General features: G+C 38.3%; 1 protein-coding gene across 2 annotated transcripts; it reads right to left on the bottom strand.

Annotated features, from left to right (window-relative positions):
• Positions 1 to 989: 989 nt before the first annotated feature.
• On the bottom strand, positions 990 to 22,775 carry LOC121959557 (torsin-1A-like). Of its 2 annotated transcripts, XM_088071004.1 has the most exons (8): positions 22,456 to 22,775; positions 18,877 to 18,918; positions 7,398 to 7,692; positions 4,791 to 7,202; positions 4,120 to 4,385; positions 3,858 to 4,033; positions 1,842 to 1,969; positions 990 to 1,749 (listed from the first exon to the last, which is right to left on the bottom strand). In XM_088071004.1, exons 4-8 carry the CDS (start codon positions 4,960 to 4,962, stop codon positions 1,493 to 1,495), a joined length of 999 nt encoding a protein of 332 aa, XP_087927130.1. In that variant the 5' UTR covers positions 4,963 to 7,202; positions 7,398 to 7,692; positions 18,877 to 18,918; positions 22,456 to 22,775; the 3' UTR covers positions 990 to 1,492. The 2 variants fall into 2 exon arrangements, with proteins under 2 accessions (XP_087927130.1, XP_042364868.2); XM_042508934.2 differs by lacking the exons at positions 7,398 to 7,692; positions 18,877 to 18,918; positions 22,456 to 22,775 and having other exon boundaries at positions 4,791 to 7,387.

Raw genomic sequence — 22,775 nt, forward strand, 5'->3', positions numbered from 1 at the left:
CCATGTTTTTGAAAGAAATCAAGCCAGTTTGCTCAGGTTTCAAAGGGTTAAATCATTCACCTCAACAGGCTTATATCTGGGACAGGTGTCTATATGACACGGGCTGTCACACAAAACTGCTCAAAATTGCTCAGTAAAGATGGTAAACACAATCAAATTAGTTAATGACTCTTTGAAACCTGGGCCAATTGGCTGTGTGTGTTTATTTATTTATTTATTTATTGTTTTTCAAAATCTTGTGAAGAAGGCAATAAGCAACAAAAGAAGAAATGACTCAAGTACAAGAAAACTACCTGAAAATCTGAAAATTTGCCAGGAAAAAAACCCCAAAACAAGCAAACAAAACAAAAAGCAAAGAAAGTAAAAAGAAAAAAAACAAATATACAAATACAAATCAAGAAATGACCTGCAAAGAATTCTTTAAAAAATATAATTCTGTAAAATAATTTGAGATATATAATTAGGATAATTTGTAACATAATTCACTGAACATTTTTCCTTAGCTCTTTTAAAAAAAAATTTTAAAAGTCATCTACATGTAGAAATCTCTCTTTTTTGCATTTCTCTTGTTTACTGTGCCGTATTACTTCTTTAGAGCTCATGGTGTCAGCAAAATTAACTGTATAATACAATTATGGAGAATCTTACCAAGCTAACATTGTGAGTAGCATGTCCATATTGACAAAAGTTCAGACATATATACACATTGTATACGCGATCTAAGCAGCTAACTAATGTTAACTACAGCAGGTAGCTAAAACCTGGGTTTCATACACCCAAAAAACTTCTATAAAAATGAATTGGGAACTGGCCTCTAATAGAGACAGGCCTGTATTTGTCAAATTGTGTCGCCACACCCAACTAGTAAAAGGGACTACGTGGGACTAGGCTTTTATTTGAAGTTTTATGGTAAGTCCCATCATGATGGCCAGGTTGTTGTTGTTTTTACCAATTTTTTTTTTTTTATCATAAAAAACATGCTCAGGGAATTGCTTTTACTGTTGTTTATTGCTATTTTCACTTAACATTTCACTTGTGTTTACATTAATTTATCCTACCTTTATTTTTTCTTTACATTTACATTTACTTACCAGGGAAATACAATTCTGCTCCGCTATATATTGATATGTATGTAAATGGATGACAATGAAGTCATTATCTTATCTTGTTTTGCTCTTATAGGTCCACAAGAGTAAAGGGCCGCCCACACCAAGAACGATAGGTATTACTACAAGTATGGTGGAGGCAAACAAATAACAAGTACTTTTAGGTGAATGTGTTGTCTTAAAAGTCTTTATCTGTACTGTGGATTAATGTATCTATCTTATTTATTTGCTAAATTTTATCTCAATAAATACACATTATTGTTTTATTGAGTTGTTGTCTATCATCTTCATATTCTGCAGTTCACCTATTTTGAGCCACACAGATAAAGGTTTAAAGCGACATTTAGATGAGTGTTTTTTCTGTGTTTAAAGAATTCCCATTGTACTTAAATGTGTTGGTGTATATGTAAGTGTAACCTGTTGATTACAGTCTTGCAGCCTTGTTGAGAGAAGACTCTCTCAAATTTGGGGAAATAGACTATATCTGTGGCCACCTTGTGAGCCACATTCTGGTCTGGGTGAAGCCCTCTGGCTTTCATCTCGGCCATGACACACTGGATGACATGTCGGTACTCCAGAGGCAGAAACGGTATGAAGAAGTCCACCAAGTTCTTGTCAATCAAGCTTGACTTAAAAAAGCCACCTATAGGAGGAGAGATACTGCCAGTAGTGAAAAAACGTTTTATAGCGTCTATTTTGCAATCTGAACAAGATGTAAAGAAGTAGTCTACGCACTTTTGCTGTTGTTAAATGTGGATTCAGAGAGCAATGTTTCCAGGTCTTTTAGCTCAATATCTTCTCGATCTCGTCCCTCAGTCCAGAAGTTTAAAGCTGTCTGTGTGATAATATTTCCTCCAGCATTACTAGGAGAAAGATCAGAGACAGGAAACATATTCAGATTAACCTGATTGTTACCACATTTATCAAATATAAAACTACTCAGGATGGCACCGCATGTAGATGCAGCACTCAGTAGCTCTTTAAATCCTTACTAATTTTTTGTTATATTTTTCAATTTTTTTTCAACTCCACGGCCCCCTCTGCTGAAGCACGACTTTTCTACAACAGAGAAACACTTATCGGCATCAGGAAAAGTTGTGTAGGTTTTGGATTGACCGCAGCAGATTGCAAAAGGATCTCCACAAGCGCCATTTGCAGAGCAGCCAGTTAGACCAGAGGGGAGAAACCAAACCGAAAGACAAAGAGAGGGAGGAGAGCCGGCATCAGGGCGAGGCCAACCCAATTTGGATGGAGAGCTGTTCCTCTACCATGCCCTTTTCTGAAAAAAAAAAAAAAAAACGTGCTTCATGTAACCCAGCCACAGTTCTGCTTAGGTTATGTTAAATATGACATAATTTCAATTATATACTTTTATTACAACTTGTTAAACTTTAAATAACAGTTTCCTTCCAGTGCTTCTCCCTTTGTACATAACAGTGTAAATAATTAAAACGTTTAAATTCTTTTAAAACTATAGTCACGCCCCCTCGCCATGTAGCCCTGTTTGTAATAATCAACTGTTACTTCCTTCTAAATTGGAAGTAGCTTTCACTTTATGGAGAAAAAGGGTCTGACTAGGTTTTCAAATTTATAATTTTAGGGTACTTAATGATCCCTGCGCTGGGTATTATTTGCCCCAACCTAATCTGTTTCATTTTTTCCAAGTTTGAGACTATGCTCCCAAAACTTTACTTCTTTTCCTAACCTTCCATCAAACGCTCAGGTTTATTTGGTGCTTTTGCTCACAGAGAAACATGGTGTGATCACTGCCTTATATAAACTTCATCATGGAGTGAGGTCTTTCTTATAGAGGTTAGGGGTAAGCAGGAAAAGGAGCTTAAGTTTAATTTGACTGAGGAATGGAGGGAAAAGGCACTAATCAGAGTCAATGCAGCATCATCTTATGTACATCTGACTTTAATTCAATTCAAGGTCCTGCACATGATTCATTTTACGAATACTTGGCTAAGCAGATTATTTTATGTACTAATAATATATGTGACAGGTGTGGCTGATCACTGTCCAATCATACTCATATGTTCTTTTCTTGTCCAAAATTAGCAGAGTTTTGGTCTTCTTTCTTTAATACACTAAGTTTTTAATATCACTCTTAAACCCAGCCCCTTGATTGCTATCTTTGGGGCACCTGCTTGCTTTGGCTTCACCCAGCGCCCGTCGAAGTGTTCTGTTACACAGGAAAAGCCCTAATCCTCCTTCCACCACATCCTGTTTTTTTTTTATTCAATGTTCTTTTTATCATTAAAAAAAGGTTAAATATTCCCTGAAAGGCTCACCTGCCAGTTTCCTTCAAAGATGGCAACTTATCATTTCCTATGTAAACACTTACATCTGTGGGCCCCATCTGATCCTTATTGCATCTAATTACTTGTAGCAAGCATCTTGACCATCTTTCCTATGATGTTCTTCTTACATTTAATTTTTCAAATCTTTATTTTATTTTATTGAGCTAATATTATTGTATCATTTTTTAATTCATGAATTTATTTTTTGTTATTTTTCCTTCATTACTTTCTGGGGTTTGAGGTGTGTGAGTCAGGTTGTAGGATAAGGTAGTATTTTGTTTTTCATTTCTACCACATCCTTAAGAGGGTTGGGAGGGAAGGAAAAAAAACAAAACATTGGAACATATATTTGTATCGATTCCTAAAAAACATTTGCATATCTACCTTCTTAAGTACAAATTAAATTTTCTGATTAGTCAAACTTCAACAAATATGTTCATCCTTTCACCTGAGGAAGATGAAGATGGCTTTCCGATAAGAAACTCCACCCAGCTTGTGGTGGTATTCCAGGTACGGTTTTATGCTGTCAGTCAAGCCGGGATGCATCTTGTCCATCTCATCAAAGATGAACATGGAGTGTGCACAGTTGGTGACGTTTCCTTTGATCCACTGTTGTAACTGAGACTGAGGTGACACAGTAGCATTCATGAAACAAGTCAATTGTTCAGGTCTATTGATTGATCTAATCTGGTCTGGATTTGTCATCATACCTTGTAGGTATCAATCTTAGTCGAATGCGGGAAGTGAAATTCAGAGGTGAAAACATGAACAAAGCTGCTGTCCATTCCCTCTTTGTAAATGTTTTCAGCAATCAGCTTACTAACAAAGTTCTTCCCCGTGCCGGACGGTCCGTGCAGCGAGAGCACCAAGGGCTTCTTCGGGTTGTCATTGCTCATGAATCCATTCACAGCTCTCAGGATGATAGGTGATGCAATGTGCTGTCCGAAGAGTTTGTTTTCCAGGTCAGCCTTAAGACCTAGAGATGGCACGACAATGGCGTGTAATCAATTTCAGGTTCAGTATGATGGGGTTGTGATTGGAATACATGCATTTATGACGTGATTTTCTTAACAATAAAAGCAACTTAATACAGTCAGAACTGAAACTTCTTCCGTGTGTAAAGTGTGTAAGACAACTACGGTGACATAAATGAAGAGCCAGCGTTCTAGATTGCTGTATAGCAGCATGGCAGACTTCATGGAAGAGGACCCTCTCTGTATGTAGATATAAATGCTCATTCTAAGGTAACAAAAACACAACAACTCTTATTTTCAGGCGATTCTAACCTAATAAAAACAGAGGTATTCATTTTAAAAACCATTTCAGATAATAGATGCCCCTAAACACTATATACTGGACCTCACATGCCTCACTTACTCACCCTCTGCATTGAAAGATATCCAGGCCGAATCACAACTTTCACCTGGAGAGTAGATCTTCCGCCACAGATTCTTGAAATCGTCATACACCTCTTTGAACGGATTAAAAGCATTTACAAGGACACTGACTGACAAAACAACAGGTAACAACAAATATATTTGAGCTGCTTTCATTGCCGAAACTGCTTAATTCCTGAAGTCAGCAGTTTTATCTGATAAAACAACATTAACACGGTAAGATCTCACTGATGCAGCAGACGAATAAAGCCTCTCTACGGTGATAGCGTCTGCAAGCTTAACCTGTCAAGCAGCTTTTCATGAGCCATTGTTGACGTGTCCTTATGAATGCAGAAGTTGCAAAACAAGCTGAATTTATTTGATGCTGCGCCAGGTGTCTACATACTGGTAAATTGTGTTTGAATGATCTTTGAATACAGTGCTGGGTTACCTGTCACATGACTCCAGACTCCATGAGGCCTGTAAAGCCCCAGTTCACTTTGTGATTTTTGGTAATATGATTATTTTTAGCTTTATTAATGTGTATATGATTAATTATTATCAAAATACAATATAAACTGGCACAAAAAAGGCCATAAAGTGAGTACTGATCAGGTAAGCTTAAAAAATAGGCGTTGAAACCGGGGTCAACTAGGTGCCCACCAGCTCATTTTTGCCCTTGGACCTCCCAGCAGGTTAATCCAGCCATGTCATAACCACCCACAGGCTTGCATTTGTCTTCATGCTGTCTCAGTTCCCAAATGCCTGTACAAATTAAAATGTAGCACACTAATTATATGCAGGGCATGTTGCATTAAGTTACAGTGGCATATATAGATCCCCCCCATTCTGTTATAAAAAAGTTTAAATGTTTTGTATAACTGGATTGAAATTAAACTTGCCAGGAGAGGGCAGTTGCACACTGCAAATGGGAGTTTTTCAACATGGGCCCCCAAAAAATGACTGGACTTTGACAATTTGGACTGTCTGCTGTGGTGGTCTGGGTTTTCTTCTCCCAGATTCAGTGAGTATTAACATCTAATAACTGATTTGTATTCATTTTGGTTTGTCACTGAGATCATTTTGGACTCAATTTGTGTCTTTTGATGCTATTTTGTGTCTCTTTAAGAACATTTTTCTTGTCTTTTGTAAACATTTTGTGTTTCATTGAGGTCAGTTCGTGTCCTTTTCCTTTCTGAGAGCATTTTGTCCTGTAGTTATTATTTTGTGATTTTTTTTACATAATTTTGTAGCAATATTGTGTCTCTTTGAGGTCATTCTTTTGTGTCTCACTGTCGTCATTTAGTGTTTTGTTTTGGGTTTTTTTGTAGAAATTTTGTGTATCTTTAATAATTTTAATTTTGTTTTTTAATGACTGTTTATTTAAGAACATTTGGTGTATTTTAGTAGTTTTTAGTTTTTTTGATTTTGTGTCTCTTTGAGGTCATTTTTTGTCTTTTTGTAGTCATTTTGTACCTCCTATAGAACATATTGTGTCTTTTTGCATTTATTTTTTGTCTCACTGAGGTGATTTTGTTTCTTTTTGTATTAATTTTGTGTATCTTAGAGCATTTTGTGTCTTTTTGTAGTCATTTTGTATTTCTTTGAGGTCTTTATGTGTATCTTCGTAGTAATTTTGTCTTTGTATTCACTTTGTGTCTCACTGAGATGATTTTGTGTCTTTTTGTAGTCATTTTGTGTCTCTCTGAGGTCATCGTGTGTCTTGTTGAGGTCATTTTGAGTCTCTTCCTCGTCGGTACCTGTTATTACATCACATGGGGCAGTTTAAATATGTATATAAAACAAGTCTAGAGAAAGTATACATCTGTTTGAAGGTGTGTCTGTGCATACATGTCAGACTCTTCACAAAGGTACCGCCCACTGAACCAGAGATTTTAAATCTGCTGGGAGCAAAGGGGAACATTGTATTACAGCTTTGACATTTCTAATTCAGTACTAGCCAACCACTACTCTTGACCTTGTTTATACTTGAGGAGTTTGTCTTCTGAGAGGACCTGGACTGGGTCATGCTCTGGCCTTTAAAGACCACTGAGACAAAGTATGCAATACTGGGCTATAAACACTGTAATCTTGAGTAGACTTAACTTGAAATATTTGAAATGGCAGATTCAAAAATGTCTAGTTATTTTGACAAGATGAGGTAATGCACTCTTTTTTTTTGCTTTGTGTAATAAGGTCATCCTTTCTGGGAAGCCTTTTATTTCATGAATATGTTTTTACTCTCCGGATAAGGCTCGTCTATTATAAAAGGGTGATGTTTATAGATACCAAATGTTTCCTCCAGTGCTTCAGTACCTCTGTAGCCCCGGGCTCTGCTAGGTTTTGGCGCACTTTGAGGGTAGGATGTGGATGGTGACACAGTGAAACCAACATCATGTGTGAAGCTAATCTTGCAGCTGGATATATACAAAGATGAAATGAAAGTTGTAGCAAGAGAAAGAGCCTTGTGGAAAACACTGGACAGAAATGACACTTACAGGCTTTAATGAGTAGTTAATGTTAAGGTGTCACTGATGTTATAAACAAACTCCTTGAGTAAAGAGCAATAATAAATTCAAATCTGGATCTCCGTCCAAAGAAGTCTGACTTACTTGATCATTATGGTGGTCAAAAATCTGCCAACAAAGGCTGTCTCATGAGACACACGGCAAACAAAAGACCTTCTTTTTTCTGCCGCTGCTGGTGTTTTTCCTTCCTCTCCTCCAGCCTGTCATTGTGTCGGCGTGTCCTTCCTGGTGTGGATGGGGTCAGATGGCGTTCCTTATGTTCCAGGATCAGGGCTTCTCCTCGAGTTCCTCAGGGTGGCTCTTTGGGGAGGGGAAAAGGCACAGCGAGGGGACCGTGACTCCTGATGAAGCCCAGACTCCCTTGTGGGCCGAGATAACTCTAAAGAGAGAGAAAGAATTTGAGCTTCCTTTGATAATGCTGTGAAAGCTGTGAAAAAAAGTGCAAAAAAGCTTAAAAGCAGCCCTGCACCCGCTCTGTTGTCCCTGCTTGAAACAGTTTGCTCTGTTATTTGTCAGCATCTGCACGAGCACTTTCCAAAGACAAAATACCCAGATTTTTTTGTTTACCTACAAAGTTTATGCACTATGTATATACATTTCATGACTTTGGCTGTACAATATTAAACATCATAAACATTAACATTTAAGTGAGCATCAAGGGACTTTATTTGTGACAAAAATCATAAACTCATGGTTCACTCATTAAGGTTTTTTTTGGAAAGCTCTGGGTCATACTCACTGAGCTACTCACTAAGGAAGGCCATGAACCTTTATTTGTAAAATAATAATAATAATAACGATAATAATAATAACTTTATTTATACAGCACGCTTAAAAAACAGAGTTTACAAAGTGCTTCCACAAACAAGGCAAAGCAAAAGCAAGAGAGGTTTCTAGCAGAGGCAACATAACTGTGGCAGCCAAACAATAATGCTGAACTAAGGCCAGACATTTTTTTAAGTGGAATTAAAAACAGAGAAACAGTTACAAAACAAAAATAACAATAACACCCCATACCAATAAGAGTAAATACAACTCAGTAAACCCTGAAATAATAGTACTAACAATAGAATTAAACACAATAGAGAGAATAAAAGAATGAATTAAAAGATAAATTAAAGACAAAAAAGAGAAGATGAATTAAATCAGAAGCCATTGCATAAAAGCATGTCTATAAAAACGGGTTTTAAGAAGTGATTTGAAAGAAGACATTGACTCTGCAAGCCTCTTCTCCTTGTTCCAAAGCCAAGGGGCCCTGATGGCAAACGCACAGTCACCTTTAGTTTTAAGCCTCGACTTTGGAACAGCCAGAATGGCCAAATGAACATGATTTGATTTTAACAAAATATAAGTGTAATGTTAGGTAACAGGTGATTCCCCGTACTTATGCTACTGTCTGAAAGGTCTGGGCATCTTCTCAATGATCATCAAGTGGGAAAGAAAAACTTTGCCTGCAGAGTAAAACTGTCTACACACTGTCGATGTTGGAAACTGATTTGATGACTGACAGAGAAAAAATATTTTGACTGTCTTAAGATGTTTAACTCTGCTCTCCCCAGGTGGGAAAGTCACATCAGTGCCTAAGTGGAGCTCTTTTGTGCTCCTTTATTCCCACTAAATTCTTCAGTGTTGGCTCACTGAGTGGTTAAAGATTGAGAGAGGGTACTTGTAAAGGAGTTGGAGCTTTGAGGGGGAAACACGGGCAACAGGTCAACTTCTAATCTCACTATCAACACAGGGCACCGCTGTCACATCACACTGACCCCCACTCCCCCTCTGTTCCCCTCATTTGACCCGTGCCTTAACCCCCACCCTTGTGGCAACTCTGGCTGGATGCCTACTTAAAGAATCAAACCAGGGCCAAAGCATATTCCTGTAAATTCACCAATGAAGGGATCTGCAGAGAGATTAGGAGACCTGATAAGCGGGAGAATAAATGCCATGTTTTACAGTACAACAGACAGGAGTATGCGGGGAAGTTACTGGTTTGCATTTTAATTGTTATACCTCTTAGCACCACCAGGAGGAGCTCACTGCTTTTGTCTGCCAGCTGATTTTCTTGTTACAATGCAAAATTAATGTCCTTTGGGAAGTGCAAAACACACAAAAACTGGATTACAGTGACTACAAAGCTTTTGCCACAAGAGGAAAAAAAATACATACACAATATTTGGACTACCATGATGATCTGAATCATGTACAGTGGTAACTTAGAAAGCTTTTTAAAACATGTTTTATTTTTCTAAACCCTAATTTTCTAGTTAAATGGGACTGTAGTCTAAAAATCTGTTTTTTTGTCAGCAGCCCTCTGCTCTGTTTTTCTGTCTAACAGTTTTCCCTCCAAAATGCATCATATTATGTTGCATTTTGAGTGCTATGTGATACTCTTAAAGGAGCACTCCGCCCACAAAATGACCATTTGTGTTTCAATTAGTCATGCCATGCTACTTTGAATTTGTGAAGACAAGTTTGTGTTTTTGCATGATATCATGGAAGACGGTGAACATATTAATTTTTGGGGGCCCACATTAAACAGCAGCAAAGCTGTATAAAAACATATGTTTACAAGCTCTCACAACCGGCGCAGTATAATCCATGGGGGTGGGGGTGGGGGGGGCATGAACAATTGATTTGCAAATGGTCACTCTGTGAGCAGAGATAAGAGCAATGATGGCAGCCACTTTTGCTGTATTTTTCTTTTTTTCCCGACTTAATGATCCCTTCTGCTAAAGCACAACTTTTCTACAATGGAGAAGCACTAAACAACATTAGGAAAAGTCATGTGGGGTTTGGACTAAATGCAGCAGACCTCGAGAGGATCCCCACCAACGACATACACTGAGCGTCCAGTCAGACCAGAGGGGAGAAACAAAACTGAAAGCGCTGGACAAAGGGAGTGACGAGAGCAGGCATCAGGGTGAGGCTGACCCAACTTGGAACGAGAGCTGTTCCTCTACGAAGCCTTCTGACTAATGTCCGTTTGCAGGAAAATAAAGTGGATGAGATATGATTTTTAACCCCTAAAATCCTGGCTCTAGCTGTTGCACTGGATGGGCGGACCTTGTTCATATCGCCGACAGGACGCAACACTCTGATGAAAATTCCAAAAATGCACTGCAGTAATTGTATGACGTCATCAGCAGTAACAAAACAATTGACAAAGTTCCAAAAGGCACAGAAACATCAGTACAACCAATAAATTGTGATGCTGAGCAAGATCAGTGTGGGGGAGCTTCTTTTTCAGGATTCAAGAGGTATACTTTTTAAAAAATGCTAATCTAAAGTGAACGTGCTGCTCCTTATATGTGTTATTTGTTCAAATTTTAAGTAAAACTATGTTAGTTGTGTAGAATTTCCTGTGGGCATCCCAGCTGGTAGGGAACATTCCCACAAAATTGGCTAACATTACCTAAAAGTTGCAACAATGTTTTAAAGAAAACATTTTAATGTAATGTTCAAAGAACAATTTCAGGATGTTAAGCATTTCAAATAATGGTTCTGTAAGGTTAAATGTTGACTAAGATGCAATGTTGTTACAAACCCAGCTCGCAATGGGGAAAAGGGAAGTAACACACACAAATGTTGGAGGGGATTGTGAATTAAGGTGTATTTATTAAAAAAAGGACATGTGGATATTAAGTGGAAAACAGATAAGGGCCACCAGGTGCTGTCAAAACAATGAAATAAATATAACAAAAAGAGGACTCCCTATAACTGCAAAATTCTGAGGATGTTTTGGTGATGTTGACAGGTGACAGATCATAGAATAACATTCCCACAATGTTACATGAGAACCAAGGAAGAACTAAAGAGCCAGATATTTCCCTCAGGAGAAAAGCATATCTAAAAGAAGGGATAGTACTGGACTTCATCAGGTGGACACAAACACTAAATGAATGCTAATGCTTGTTGCTCCGTGTTTGCTGGATGTGTAAGTAAGCCTTTGTGTTCAATTTTATATGGTGATAACACGCTCTTACCACATGCTGCGCTACTTCCAAGTGGTGGAAAAAAGTGTGTGTGTTTGTGTTCTTGCTTAAGTTTTAGATTGTGGATAGCAGAGAGTCCTTTATGTACTGTGGCCCAGGAGAGCGAACAAGACTATCAAACATTCCAAAACACGGCTCAGAGAGGAAGGAAGAGTTCATTTGACACAGATAACCTGAAACACCTGCTCTCAGTGTATCTGTACCACTGAAGCAGCAGGGAGAGTCATTCAAGAACAGTGTGTTCAAATGAGTTAGCTGTGTTTTCTTCTGGCTGCCGTATAAATGTTAAAGATAACGTTTGTCTTCCAAGCTGAATGTCCCACAGCTATCCCAGCATGCGACAGGACAATACAGAGCAATAAAGGTCTAATTGGAGCTTTACTCGTAGACAGAGACCCTGTCTATAGTTCCCAGCTAGCAGGGAACATTCACACAACACTGGATAACGTTATCTATAAGATGCAACAATGTTTAAGGTAATGTTCAAAGAATGTCTTAAGGATGTTTATCGTTTTAAATAATGTCCCCAAAAGGTTAAATGCTAACTACGACATAACATTATAACTGCAACATTCTGAGATATTTTGGTGATGCTGAGAGGTGACAGATTATAGAATGTACTTTTATAAATCGTTCCCACAATGTTATATGAGAACAAAGGAAGACTGTATTTAAAGCAACATTCTGAAAATGTTATAGAGGACTGAGATTGATGAAAATGTATTGTAATGTCATATGTTACATCCTGGTAACATAAAGAAAACTTGCCACTGAAAACATTAATAAAACATTCAGTGGTTGCATTGTACCATTCTCAGAATGTTTTTAGAACCAAAAATTGCTAGCTGGGTATACAGATATTTTTTTAAACTAATATTTTTCCTGACAGGTTTAAAACATATTTCTGTCCACATTCGTTTTACAAAATATCTCTGTCCACATTAGAATGCAAAAAATCTCATCATGATTGATTCCTATTCAATGTAAGGATGGAGGAGCTCAATCAGACAAAGGAGTGATGCTCTGGACATGCGAGAGTTTTCCTTCCACCCCACTCTGTAAAGTGTCCCACCATCTACTGGTTTGACTGGGCTTGATACAAACCATTGTTTATGGCAAACTTTAAACTGTGGACACTGAGGTGGAGCAAAAACATTAGTTGCATCTGACAGCTCCTGTTGTCCATTACGTTTTGCAGCAATAAAGGGTCCATTGTGTAGGAATTAGTATGTTTTCTTTAGTGTATAATCACCTGAAAATAAGAATCGTTGAGTTTTTGTTACCTCAGAATGAGGTATTTATATTTACACAGGAAGCAGGTCCTCATTCATGGAGATCGACATGTTGCATCACTGACATTTTTCTACAATAGCCCAGAATGGACAAAGCAATCACTGGCTTTTTTAACACATAACTGATTTATTCAAGGGCTGTACCCAACTCAGAATTATGACAGTCTGATTGGATTTGGCCTATGCTCATTGTACAAAGCAACAATGGACATGCATGAGTTGAGGAAATTACATCATCCTTCCCCAAATGCTCCCTTTTACATGTCCACACAGATAAACACTAACAGACTTTTGACACAGTAATAAAAAAAATCTCATTTTTAGTGACATGACACGCTCTTTACATGTGGACAAGAGGCCAACACATAGAGATAAATATCCATTTACAAAAGTATGTGTATACGTGTGGACAGGGCCTGAGAGAGAGAATACATCTCTAAAGCACAATGCCTGCCGTCATCAAACAAACATGATGTCCCTATTGTGTCAGGAGCCCCTGCAGTCCACTATTTAAACATCCCCTCTGTACCCAATCATGACTATATTCAGACCCAGAGCAGGAAGTGATTTCATATCCAACATCCGCCTCAGCCTTCCTCTCTCAGGTAGTGAACGTTCCCCACAGCCTCGCCTACCAAGGGAGGAAGGGTGATAGAGAGCGAGAGCGGTCAAGTGCAAAGAGAGGGGATGGGTTGGGCTTAAATAATGTACTTCAATTGTACATCCTTATTTTGTTTTTACTGGTATTTCCTTCAGATTAATTATTTTTATCCTGAAAACGTGTATGTGTGACCTGTTACACATTACATGGTGTTATAACAAAGAGACTTTGTTTCATTTCTCCTGTGTATCATTTCCCACTTTTACAAAAAAAGGTCCGGTTTTTAGATTCATGGGAATTCAGTGGCATCTAGTGGTGATGATTTCAGATTGCAACCAGCGGAAACTTCTCCTGGTTAGAATTCCTTTAGTGTGCATTGTTCAGGAAGTTTTCAACAGAAGCCTAATAATCTGCAGAGGTCTTCTCTTCTTCAAAACAAATGGATCAGGTGATTAAAACACTATAAAAAGGCTTTTCAAATTACAAATCCGGGATTTTTTTTCAGTGTTTGGTTTATCAGAGAAGGGCTGCCAGCCTAGCACCTGCTAATTTGAATTCATCTTTTTTTCTCTGATAACATGAGATCCAGATGTTCGGGAGGTTCCTAATCCACAGAGGTATCCTCCCCTCCAGAACGTGGTACACATTGATTGCAACCGGTAAAAACACTAAATACAGCAATTTCAAGTTACAACAGATAACTTAGGCTCTAGACATTCAGTTTTTTACCGGGAGTTGAATCATCCATAGACTTCTCCTCCTTTCCTAAACAAACAGACCTGGTGATATAAACCGGTAAAAAAAAAAAAGTGACTACAGCAGTTGTACGTTAAAAAAAAAAAATCTGTGTGCTTCTGACTGCTTACCACAGTGGTCTACAGCTAATGTTTAGTCTGTTCATTCTGGGCTACTGTAGATACACAGCACATGGCAGTGCAACATGGCGCTCTCCAATGTAAACGGCTCATTCTGAGGTAACAGGTGATTATAGACTAAAGAAAACATACTTATCATGTTATATCCATTGATGCAAACATATCCCCTTAAATCACACACTGGACACACACGCTGTGTTTTTGAACTTTAAATCTGCTATAATCGATATTTTAAAACAACAATAAATCATGTCATTGTGAAAACAATGTAACAGTGCTAAAGGGGTCCCACGTAGTCATGAACCTACAGTCACCACCAGAATCTGCATTTTTGCAGATTTGTTATGTAAGTATGAATAATCTAAATGTCTTTTAATGTAATTTTAGAATATTAATCTTAATTACAACACACATAATATCCAATGTGGACCTATCCAATTGGCATACACATTCAACTCCACTAATCACATACAAGTATGAGGTAAGGACCCCGTAGGGAACTTAGAAACTGATGAAAAAGAACCAACATGCTTGGTTAACATTAGTTAAACTTTATGAGAGAGCTATAAAGTTCAAGCTGGGCAAAAGCCAAAGACATTAATCGTACTGCATTAAAACATACTGAGCCACATAGACAACAGTGTAACACTCTAGATCTGTACATGCACACTTTTGTACATGATTTGTAACTCTGTTACTTTTATTTTGACACGTCTGGGACGTAATGCATTTTTGGAAAGTAATGAATCACTTTTCAGTTTCCAGGTTGAAAGATCAAGCTCCAAAACAAGCCTTAAGTTGGTGTGAGCTAATCAATTGAGTACATCTGTGCTGAAGCTGAACAGTGGTATTATTAATTGTTTTTTAAAATGTCTGAAAATATGACAAATTCAACTTAGGATCCATGGACTGTGACCACTATGAGGAAATGCATCCCAAGCATAAAACATGATTAATGGCTAGTTTAATGGCTACATGGTCAGGAAATGTAATAGATTAGAAATGTGTTTGATTCCGCTGGATGACTCTCGTCTGTGTGGCGCCGTGAGGTCACATGAGCAAAATTTACGAACCAAACAAAGACTGCTGAGTGCTTCAAGGTGACAGCTGAGACAAAAAGGCTGTTTTATCTAGAAAAGAACCAGTAAAAGGACAGGGACAGACAAACACACCTGTGGTGACCTTCAAGGTAAATGACTCTTTCAGTCTTGTATGCGTGGGTGTGTATGTGAGTGAGTGTCCTTCTGGTCTAAAAGCTGAATAAACACATTATATTGGGTATCAGCTTCTTTAAACTGGGTTCTTGAAGGAAACTTGAGGAGAGATGCTGAGTCTGCTGTTAAAAGAACAGTGTATACAACGGTATATACAATTTAGGGAGATGTGGTCTAAGTCTAGCGGTAAGGATTGCAAAATGCAACCAGCTGAAACTTCTCCTGCTTAGAATTCCTGCAGTGTTCATTGTTAAGGAGATTTTTACTGGGAGCCGTATTCTCCACAGAGGTCTCTTCCTCGAAAGGACCAGGTGAATAAAACAGGCAAAATCTCTGAATAAAGCAGTTTCAAGTTACAAATGAGTGCTACTCCAGTGCTGTTTCAATGTATGTTCACCTTATTTCTGATCCAGACAACCAGGAGGTTTTTACCTGGAGCTGAATTATCCACAGGGGTCTCCTCCACTCCAAAACAAACAGACCCAGTAATTTAAACCAGTAAAAACACTTAAAGTAAGAGCAACTTTTCTTTCAATGAAGCTCTGTGAATAAGACCCCTGGATTTTTAGTTATCAGAGGAAAAAAGGTGAGAACACAACAACAGGTGCCGGACTATGTCTCCGACATGCCAAACAGCATTGGAGAAACACTCATTTGTAATGTGAAAAAGCTTCATTAAGAAAAATCTTTTTAATTACGACATTTTCTAAAAATTTTCTCTTAAAATTAACACTGGGTCCTGGTAAAGATAAAAGTTGTTCACAAAGCATCTTAGCCCTCAAGAGAGCTCCTAGGTTGAAAAACTGTTCAACGTAGTTCAACGAGAGTAGAAAGGAGTACTGTTAAGAGACTTCTGCAGGGGAAAAAATGGCAGAAAGATTAAGAGGTAGGAGGAATATTCTCCAAACACTAAATAGCAGTGAATTAATGAAATTCCACGGATTAGTGTGGTCACACAAATAGCTCTTTCATAGTCTAAAACTGATACACAGTTCATCTTGTTTTCACTGGGTGTCCACACCTTGCAGGCCAAAAGAAGAATGCATCATACACAGCACCTCCTCATTAAGATAAACGTTTCTGTCCCTTCCCTGCTCAGAGTTGCTCTAACCTTTCTTAACTCACTCTTAAGATAGGAATTCCTCCTTGAAAGTTTTAGGACATCGTACCTGCTGATTTACTAAACTAATAAAAACGCTGAATATAATTGTGGAGGGCTGCCACAATTAAAATATCTGCTGCCACATACAGATTTTCTATTTTTGGAGCTGGACCGTTCATTAAAAGCACTATTGGAAAACATATACCATTCACTTCATTTCATCACAGAGCGCAGAGTATACTGTCGCCACAGATGGAGCAGTAGAACACCAGACACAGGGAAAGTCTTATTTAACAAATCATTGTTCTGGGTCTAAAAGTCTCTTCACTCTGCTTCTCCTCTCATTTATCAGTTTAATCAGCTCGGAGCGGATCAGTTGATTAATTATCCATGCGGCAGCTCAAAATGCTGCTTAGAGATAAAAATATCTCATGACGAGTTTCACCCGAGCTGCGTTCACGGACCTGCAAAAACGTCTGAATAGAGAATGATAAAAAAAAGTGACACAAGCACACAATATTGAAGAAGAAAAACAAAAAAAAACGTCATCGGCTACCACCACACATAGATTCTAATTCTGTGGGAATCACTGGAAATTGACTTTCACTGCATCTGAGTAGCCAATTTTGTTTGATATTGACTATGCAAAATACAAACTGCTCCACATGAGAGATGCTGCCTAACTGGAAGTGAGAGTTTTAGTGAAACACTTATCTCCACATTAGGCTTTTTAAATGTTAAAATAGAGCAAGGCAAAGAAAATACATCTACAAATACAACAAATACATCCACAAAGGATATATCCACAAATACACCCAGAAAAATACATCCAAGTACACAATATAGGTGTGTCTATAGAGGCATTAGGTGTACGAACAACACTGTTTCTCTTGTGTGATTATGTTGTAACAGTAACTTTTATGAATGTGAATAAAGCTGCACTACAGCTGGATCAGACGCAGGAGTGAACTATCTATCTACCATGTGTGAATCCCTGCTGTGAGAGGGGCTTGGGAACAACCTGCCATGGACAGAGAAGTGAAGGATGAAAGGAGGAGAACCCAAAATAAATGAAAGGAGGAAGCAGCAGCAGGTGGGGGTGAGAAAACAAACAAACACAGGGCTTGTTTTACACCCACCTGCTCCACCGGCTGTCCTTTATCAACTACTGACAGGACACACCAGACAGACGGCAATGTCGGTCCACCACATTGGTCCAGACTAAGAGATCTCAAGAACTGGATGACATTTTGTACAGATATTAATTAATATTAATGACTGACCGACTTTGCTGACTGTTGGATGGATTGCCATGAAAGTTGATACAATTATCATGTTCCCATCAGGATGAACTGTCAGTCAATGCAGGTTTATGTAAAAGTAATGATAAATCAGTTTTAAAAATCTTAGTTTCAAGTTTTGCATTTTAAATATGGTTCAACTTTAAAAAAAAAAAAAAAAAGTATTATTAGCAAAACCTAAAGTATCAAAAATAAAAGTATTCACTATTTCTGATGTATTAAAGCTGTAGTTGGTAACTCTAATTTATTAATTTTTTTCATAATTCATAATTTTTCATATTTGCTGAAACTGTAACTATACTCTCTCTCTCTCACACACACACACACACACACACATATATATATATATATATATATATACAGCCTGAGTCTGGTTTCCTTTTACACCTAGTCTTACGTCTTTTTGTTTTTAAAACACAAACAATATATTTTACAACATATGAATCAATGAATTGACTGTTTAACTCTTTGAAACCTGAGCAAGTTGTCTTAATTTCTTTCAGAAAGAAGGCACCTTAAGGGAAATGGTATGAAAATACCTGAAAAAACAAGTAAAATAAACAAGACAAAAAACAAATGACCTTAAGAAAGTGTTTATGTGTATATATATATATATATATATATTTAATCAAGTACCAGAACCAAAGAGGATTTTCATGCTGTCTTCTCAGGTGGAGGAACAGTTAAATAGATAACTACTCTCACACACACACACAGCACATCAGTCTCCCACATGAAGCTGTGAAGTGACACTAAGGGATTCGATAGACGGTACCAAAACGCTCAGCTGTGAGATAAGAGTAAATTGCTTTAAGTTTTCTGACAGACAGAGAGCGAGAGGTCGCTAAAGCCATCTGCAACCTTTATACCTTGCAACTCTGGGAATCCTTTTCATTTACTCTCCATTCTTTGCTCTTTGACCCCCACGGCTCACACACACACACACACACACACACACACACACACACACACACACATGCACACACCCACACACCCACACACACACATACATACAAACAGTTAGAGAGAGAAGGAGTCACAAACACAGAGTGCTGATTGATCTGTGAAAGTGACTCTCGCAGACAGCCGAAGGACAGAGACGCTGATAAGAGCTGAGGCTGGTGATCAGTGGTCAAACACCATCTGTACAAGTGTGTGTCTGGATGTTTGTGCTCCTGTTTAAACTCACCATCCCCAACACTGCTGCAATTAACTGCCACCCACATCACATCTGCATGAAAAATGAAAATAAGCCTCTTTAAGCAAACTTTAACTTAGCAACTCTACGTGGATCTACCATTCACGAGGCAACTGGTCTCTGTGGATGCAACCTCCTACAACAGTGCATGCATTAATACAGTTAGGTATGTGCAACACTTGCAATACTGTGCAACAGGGTAATGTCGCATTTACCCCAGCACCTCACACACTTGTATGCAATAATACTAGCAGTCTAGTACTTTTACACCAGCACTTTAGCACCTGTCACTTTAACATCTGGCACTTAAAGCACTTTAAACTTTGGTTCTCCCAATTCCCAGGTTTGTCTCGCCACATTACACTTTTTGTCTTGTCATTTGTCTATTTAATACAGTGTGTGCTGCTAAAACTTGCTTGTTAGCCATTTTTATGGTTGTGATGTCTATGTATTTATATAATTTGTTTGCTCTGTAACATCTAACTGCCTAGGTACAACAGATGTAAACTAGCCTTTGGCTACATTCTGGCATATTTATATACAAATGTTCATCAATGTGCACCGTCCCTATTCTTAAATTAATCAATCAAACATAGTAACTTACAGATAGTAGCTTATTTTTCTAAAAATGATTGATATTTACTTTCCAGCATTCTATCAACATAATGACAGTTCAATCAATCACATCTGTCCCTTGCTCGTCACTTTTTCTATTAAAAATATTGGAAGAACGCAATGAGCATCAAACGAAGAAATGACCCAGAATAAGCAAGAAACTGTTACAAAATACAAAAAAACTACCTATGTGCTTTAAAATTTTAAATAATTCTGTAACATAATATTAAATATGTAATTATGATAAATAGCTATAAATATTTTTTTTTCTTTTTTTTCCCTGGAAATTTTCCCCTAGTTTAAAAAAATAAAATAAAATCCAAACATACTAATTTGTTGTAATTTGTGGAATCCTTTTTAGCAAGATGCTCATTGTCTTTTTTTCTCCCATGTTTTTGAAAGAAATCGCAACTGTTTGCTTTAAATACTTAAGATGTCTGAAGAAGCACGAGAAAAGTGACGTCACTCCTGGTTTAATTTGTTCACTTTACTGTTGCAGCTGATAAAGGTGGAGCTCATAAGTACTTAATATACTGCTGGGTAGCTTGATCATACACCATTATTTATTAATTGATTATATTCTGTATTAATAATCAGTAAAATAACTACTAACTAAAGCTATCAAATAAATGTAGTGGAGTAAAAATTACAATAGGACGAGAAAAAGTAAGTACACAAGTAAAGTACAAGTACCTCAAAGTTGTACCTTAGTACAGTGCTTGAGTAAATGTATTTAGCTACTTTTCAGTGTTGACAAGGTTATGGTGTAGGTCAACTGAGTTGAGCAGCAGCTCTGTGATGGTGACGTCCAAAATCATGTTAGGCCCCCTTTGTGCCCGGTAGCCTCTGATGGCGCCTTTTCATGTGAGACCTGGTTCATTTTTCAAGCTGATAAATCCCTGAGCACAGACTGACAGGCTCTCTGGGAAGACAGATGGGCCTGCAGAGACTTGTTAAGAGGGGGAACCTCACCGCACTCCCTTGGCCAGAAGCAGGCAGGGGGAGTCGCTCTGGAGGTCATCGTCCCACACATTAGTGGCCTTTAAATCTAAACCGCCAGTCACAAAGCACAACATGCATGCGTGTATTTTTTGCGAGGGGAAACCTGAACTCATATTAATGTGTGTGCATGTGTATGCATATTGAACTATGGGAGGGCGGGTTCCCTGTTTGGGATGTCAGCACTTCATTATGTTTTTCACTGAAGGTTTTGCTGCTCAAGAGATGTGTTTTTCAGTGTGTATTACATGCTGGGAAACGGTGCAGATGGTGCCAACGACAGAGACCCAAGTGGATGATTAATAGGCTGAAACAGGAATATCTGCATCCGTGGAGCAGGAAACGCAGTCATCAGACTTGTTTTGTGTCCTTGAATGCAACCTAATCCAGACCCAGTGTGGTCAAGGAAGAATTTATTTTTCTTGAGTTATTTTCAAAAATAAACTGGCGGCAGGGTTGGCAAGCATGTCAGCGTACCTCCTGTGGTGAAATATAGACTAGAGTGTCATACGTATCATCTCACTTTCACTTCACATACACAGTCCTGCGTGCAAAAGTTTCCCCCTGCGGAAATCACAACAGAGGGTATCTATTTTACACCTTTTCGCTGTTAGTAGAGCAGCTACAGATCAACAGGCAACGTTACTGCCCAAACAGACCACCCTCTTTGCCGATCTGCATCCAAAGTCCTGTTTACACTGCCTGTTCAGGTTGGAATATTGCGCGGTTCTGTATATAAGGTACAATCGCAGAATGGGAGGACAGAGTCATCTTGCCTTTAAATTGGCTTGATTTCTTTCAAAAACCCAGGAAGAAGGCACTGAGCAACAAAAGAAGAAATTACCCAAAAATGACAATAAATTAATTAGAAAGTACAAGAAAATTAGCTAAAAATTAGAAAAAAGAAACAAACAAGGAAATGACCTGAAGAATTACTTCAAAATGATAAAATTCTAAAACATAATTTAAAAAGTGTTAATATAATATAATTTTTTCCCCCCTAGTTTTTCTTTTTAAAAAATTATTTTCTAAATAAACTTCCTTGCAATTTGTGAAACATGTCTTACCAAGTTGCTCACACTCTTTTTTCCCATGTTTGTGAAATAAACTGTGTTATTTTGCTTTGGGTTAAAATGTGCTCTTTACCCTCTGAGCAGAGGACAAGATCAGCTGCCTTATACAGAGACAGTAAATGATTTCCATGTCATGCCATCGTTATTGGTCATAAATTGCTGCCGACGTGCTGTCACATTAGAGACGGACGCTGTTGTGTTAAATGTTACTCCCCTTTTGATATAGCGATGCTGGCATGCCATCTAAAAATCACATCCTGGCATGGAATGATACCTATGTTGTGTGGTTCTGTGTAAAAATACAAAGGAGATGGACTTCATGGCATGATCTCTGTGTAAAAAGGGCTACAGATTCCTAATTCCACTCGTGCAGCACAGCGTGGTCTTGCATTGCTTTTATCCCCGTCTCAGTCCACCCTTCCCTCCTGTTCATCTCCTCATCTATCGGCCCGCACATATATTATTGTAACGTTAACGCAAGGAAGCACCCGTCAACCGGAAGATCTGCTTCTGGAGATTGAGCCAGTAACTAAATGGCGCTTCCTGTCTCCCACCCTTTATCCCCCTTCTAATGTTGCCTACAGAACCATTACATCAACATTAAAAGCCTGGTGCTATAGCCTTGCTATCCATTCAAATGGCAGATTAGAGCTTGTATAACCTACATTGAAAAACAATCATGTCATTCATGCTGTAGTAGATTTATTATACAGTAAGTACCTGTGCAGTGGCTGGAACGGAAGAAATGCAGAAATTTTCCATTGTGGAAACAGCCATGGTTTGCATATTTTACTAAAAAGCCGTCTGCATGATGAACATTTGTCACACTGAAATGAATTGTGACAAAATAAACAGTTGAGGGGAAAGTACAGAGTTTTCTTACCCAATATGGGACACCCTCCTTCAGCTCTGCCAAAGAAATTTTGCTTAACACTGCCATTGCCCACCACAGTCCCTGCAGCCGAATGCCGTACGAACTAGAGGTCACAGGTCACAGAAGGTTTGCATTGAATCAAGCGCAAAATACACCCAGACACGTGTTACACATGTATCCTCCACTTCTCACCACCAATACATCTACATTTACGTCAAGGGATGGAGGTTAAATTGAAGTTCGGGACAAACGGGGCGGATAATCACAACCAGGCTGAGTGAAGGCTCACACGATGAGAATCAAAGAGGAGCAACAATTGGAAGATGTTG

This window comes from Plectropomus leopardus, chromosome 20 (assembly GCF_026936395.1).
Source record: "Plectropomus leopardus strain MGB_pleo_1.0 chromosome 20, ASM2693639v1, whole genome shotgun sequence".
Lineage (NCBI taxonomy): Eukaryota > Metazoa > Chordata > Actinopteri > Perciformes > Serranidae > Plectropomus > Plectropomus leopardus.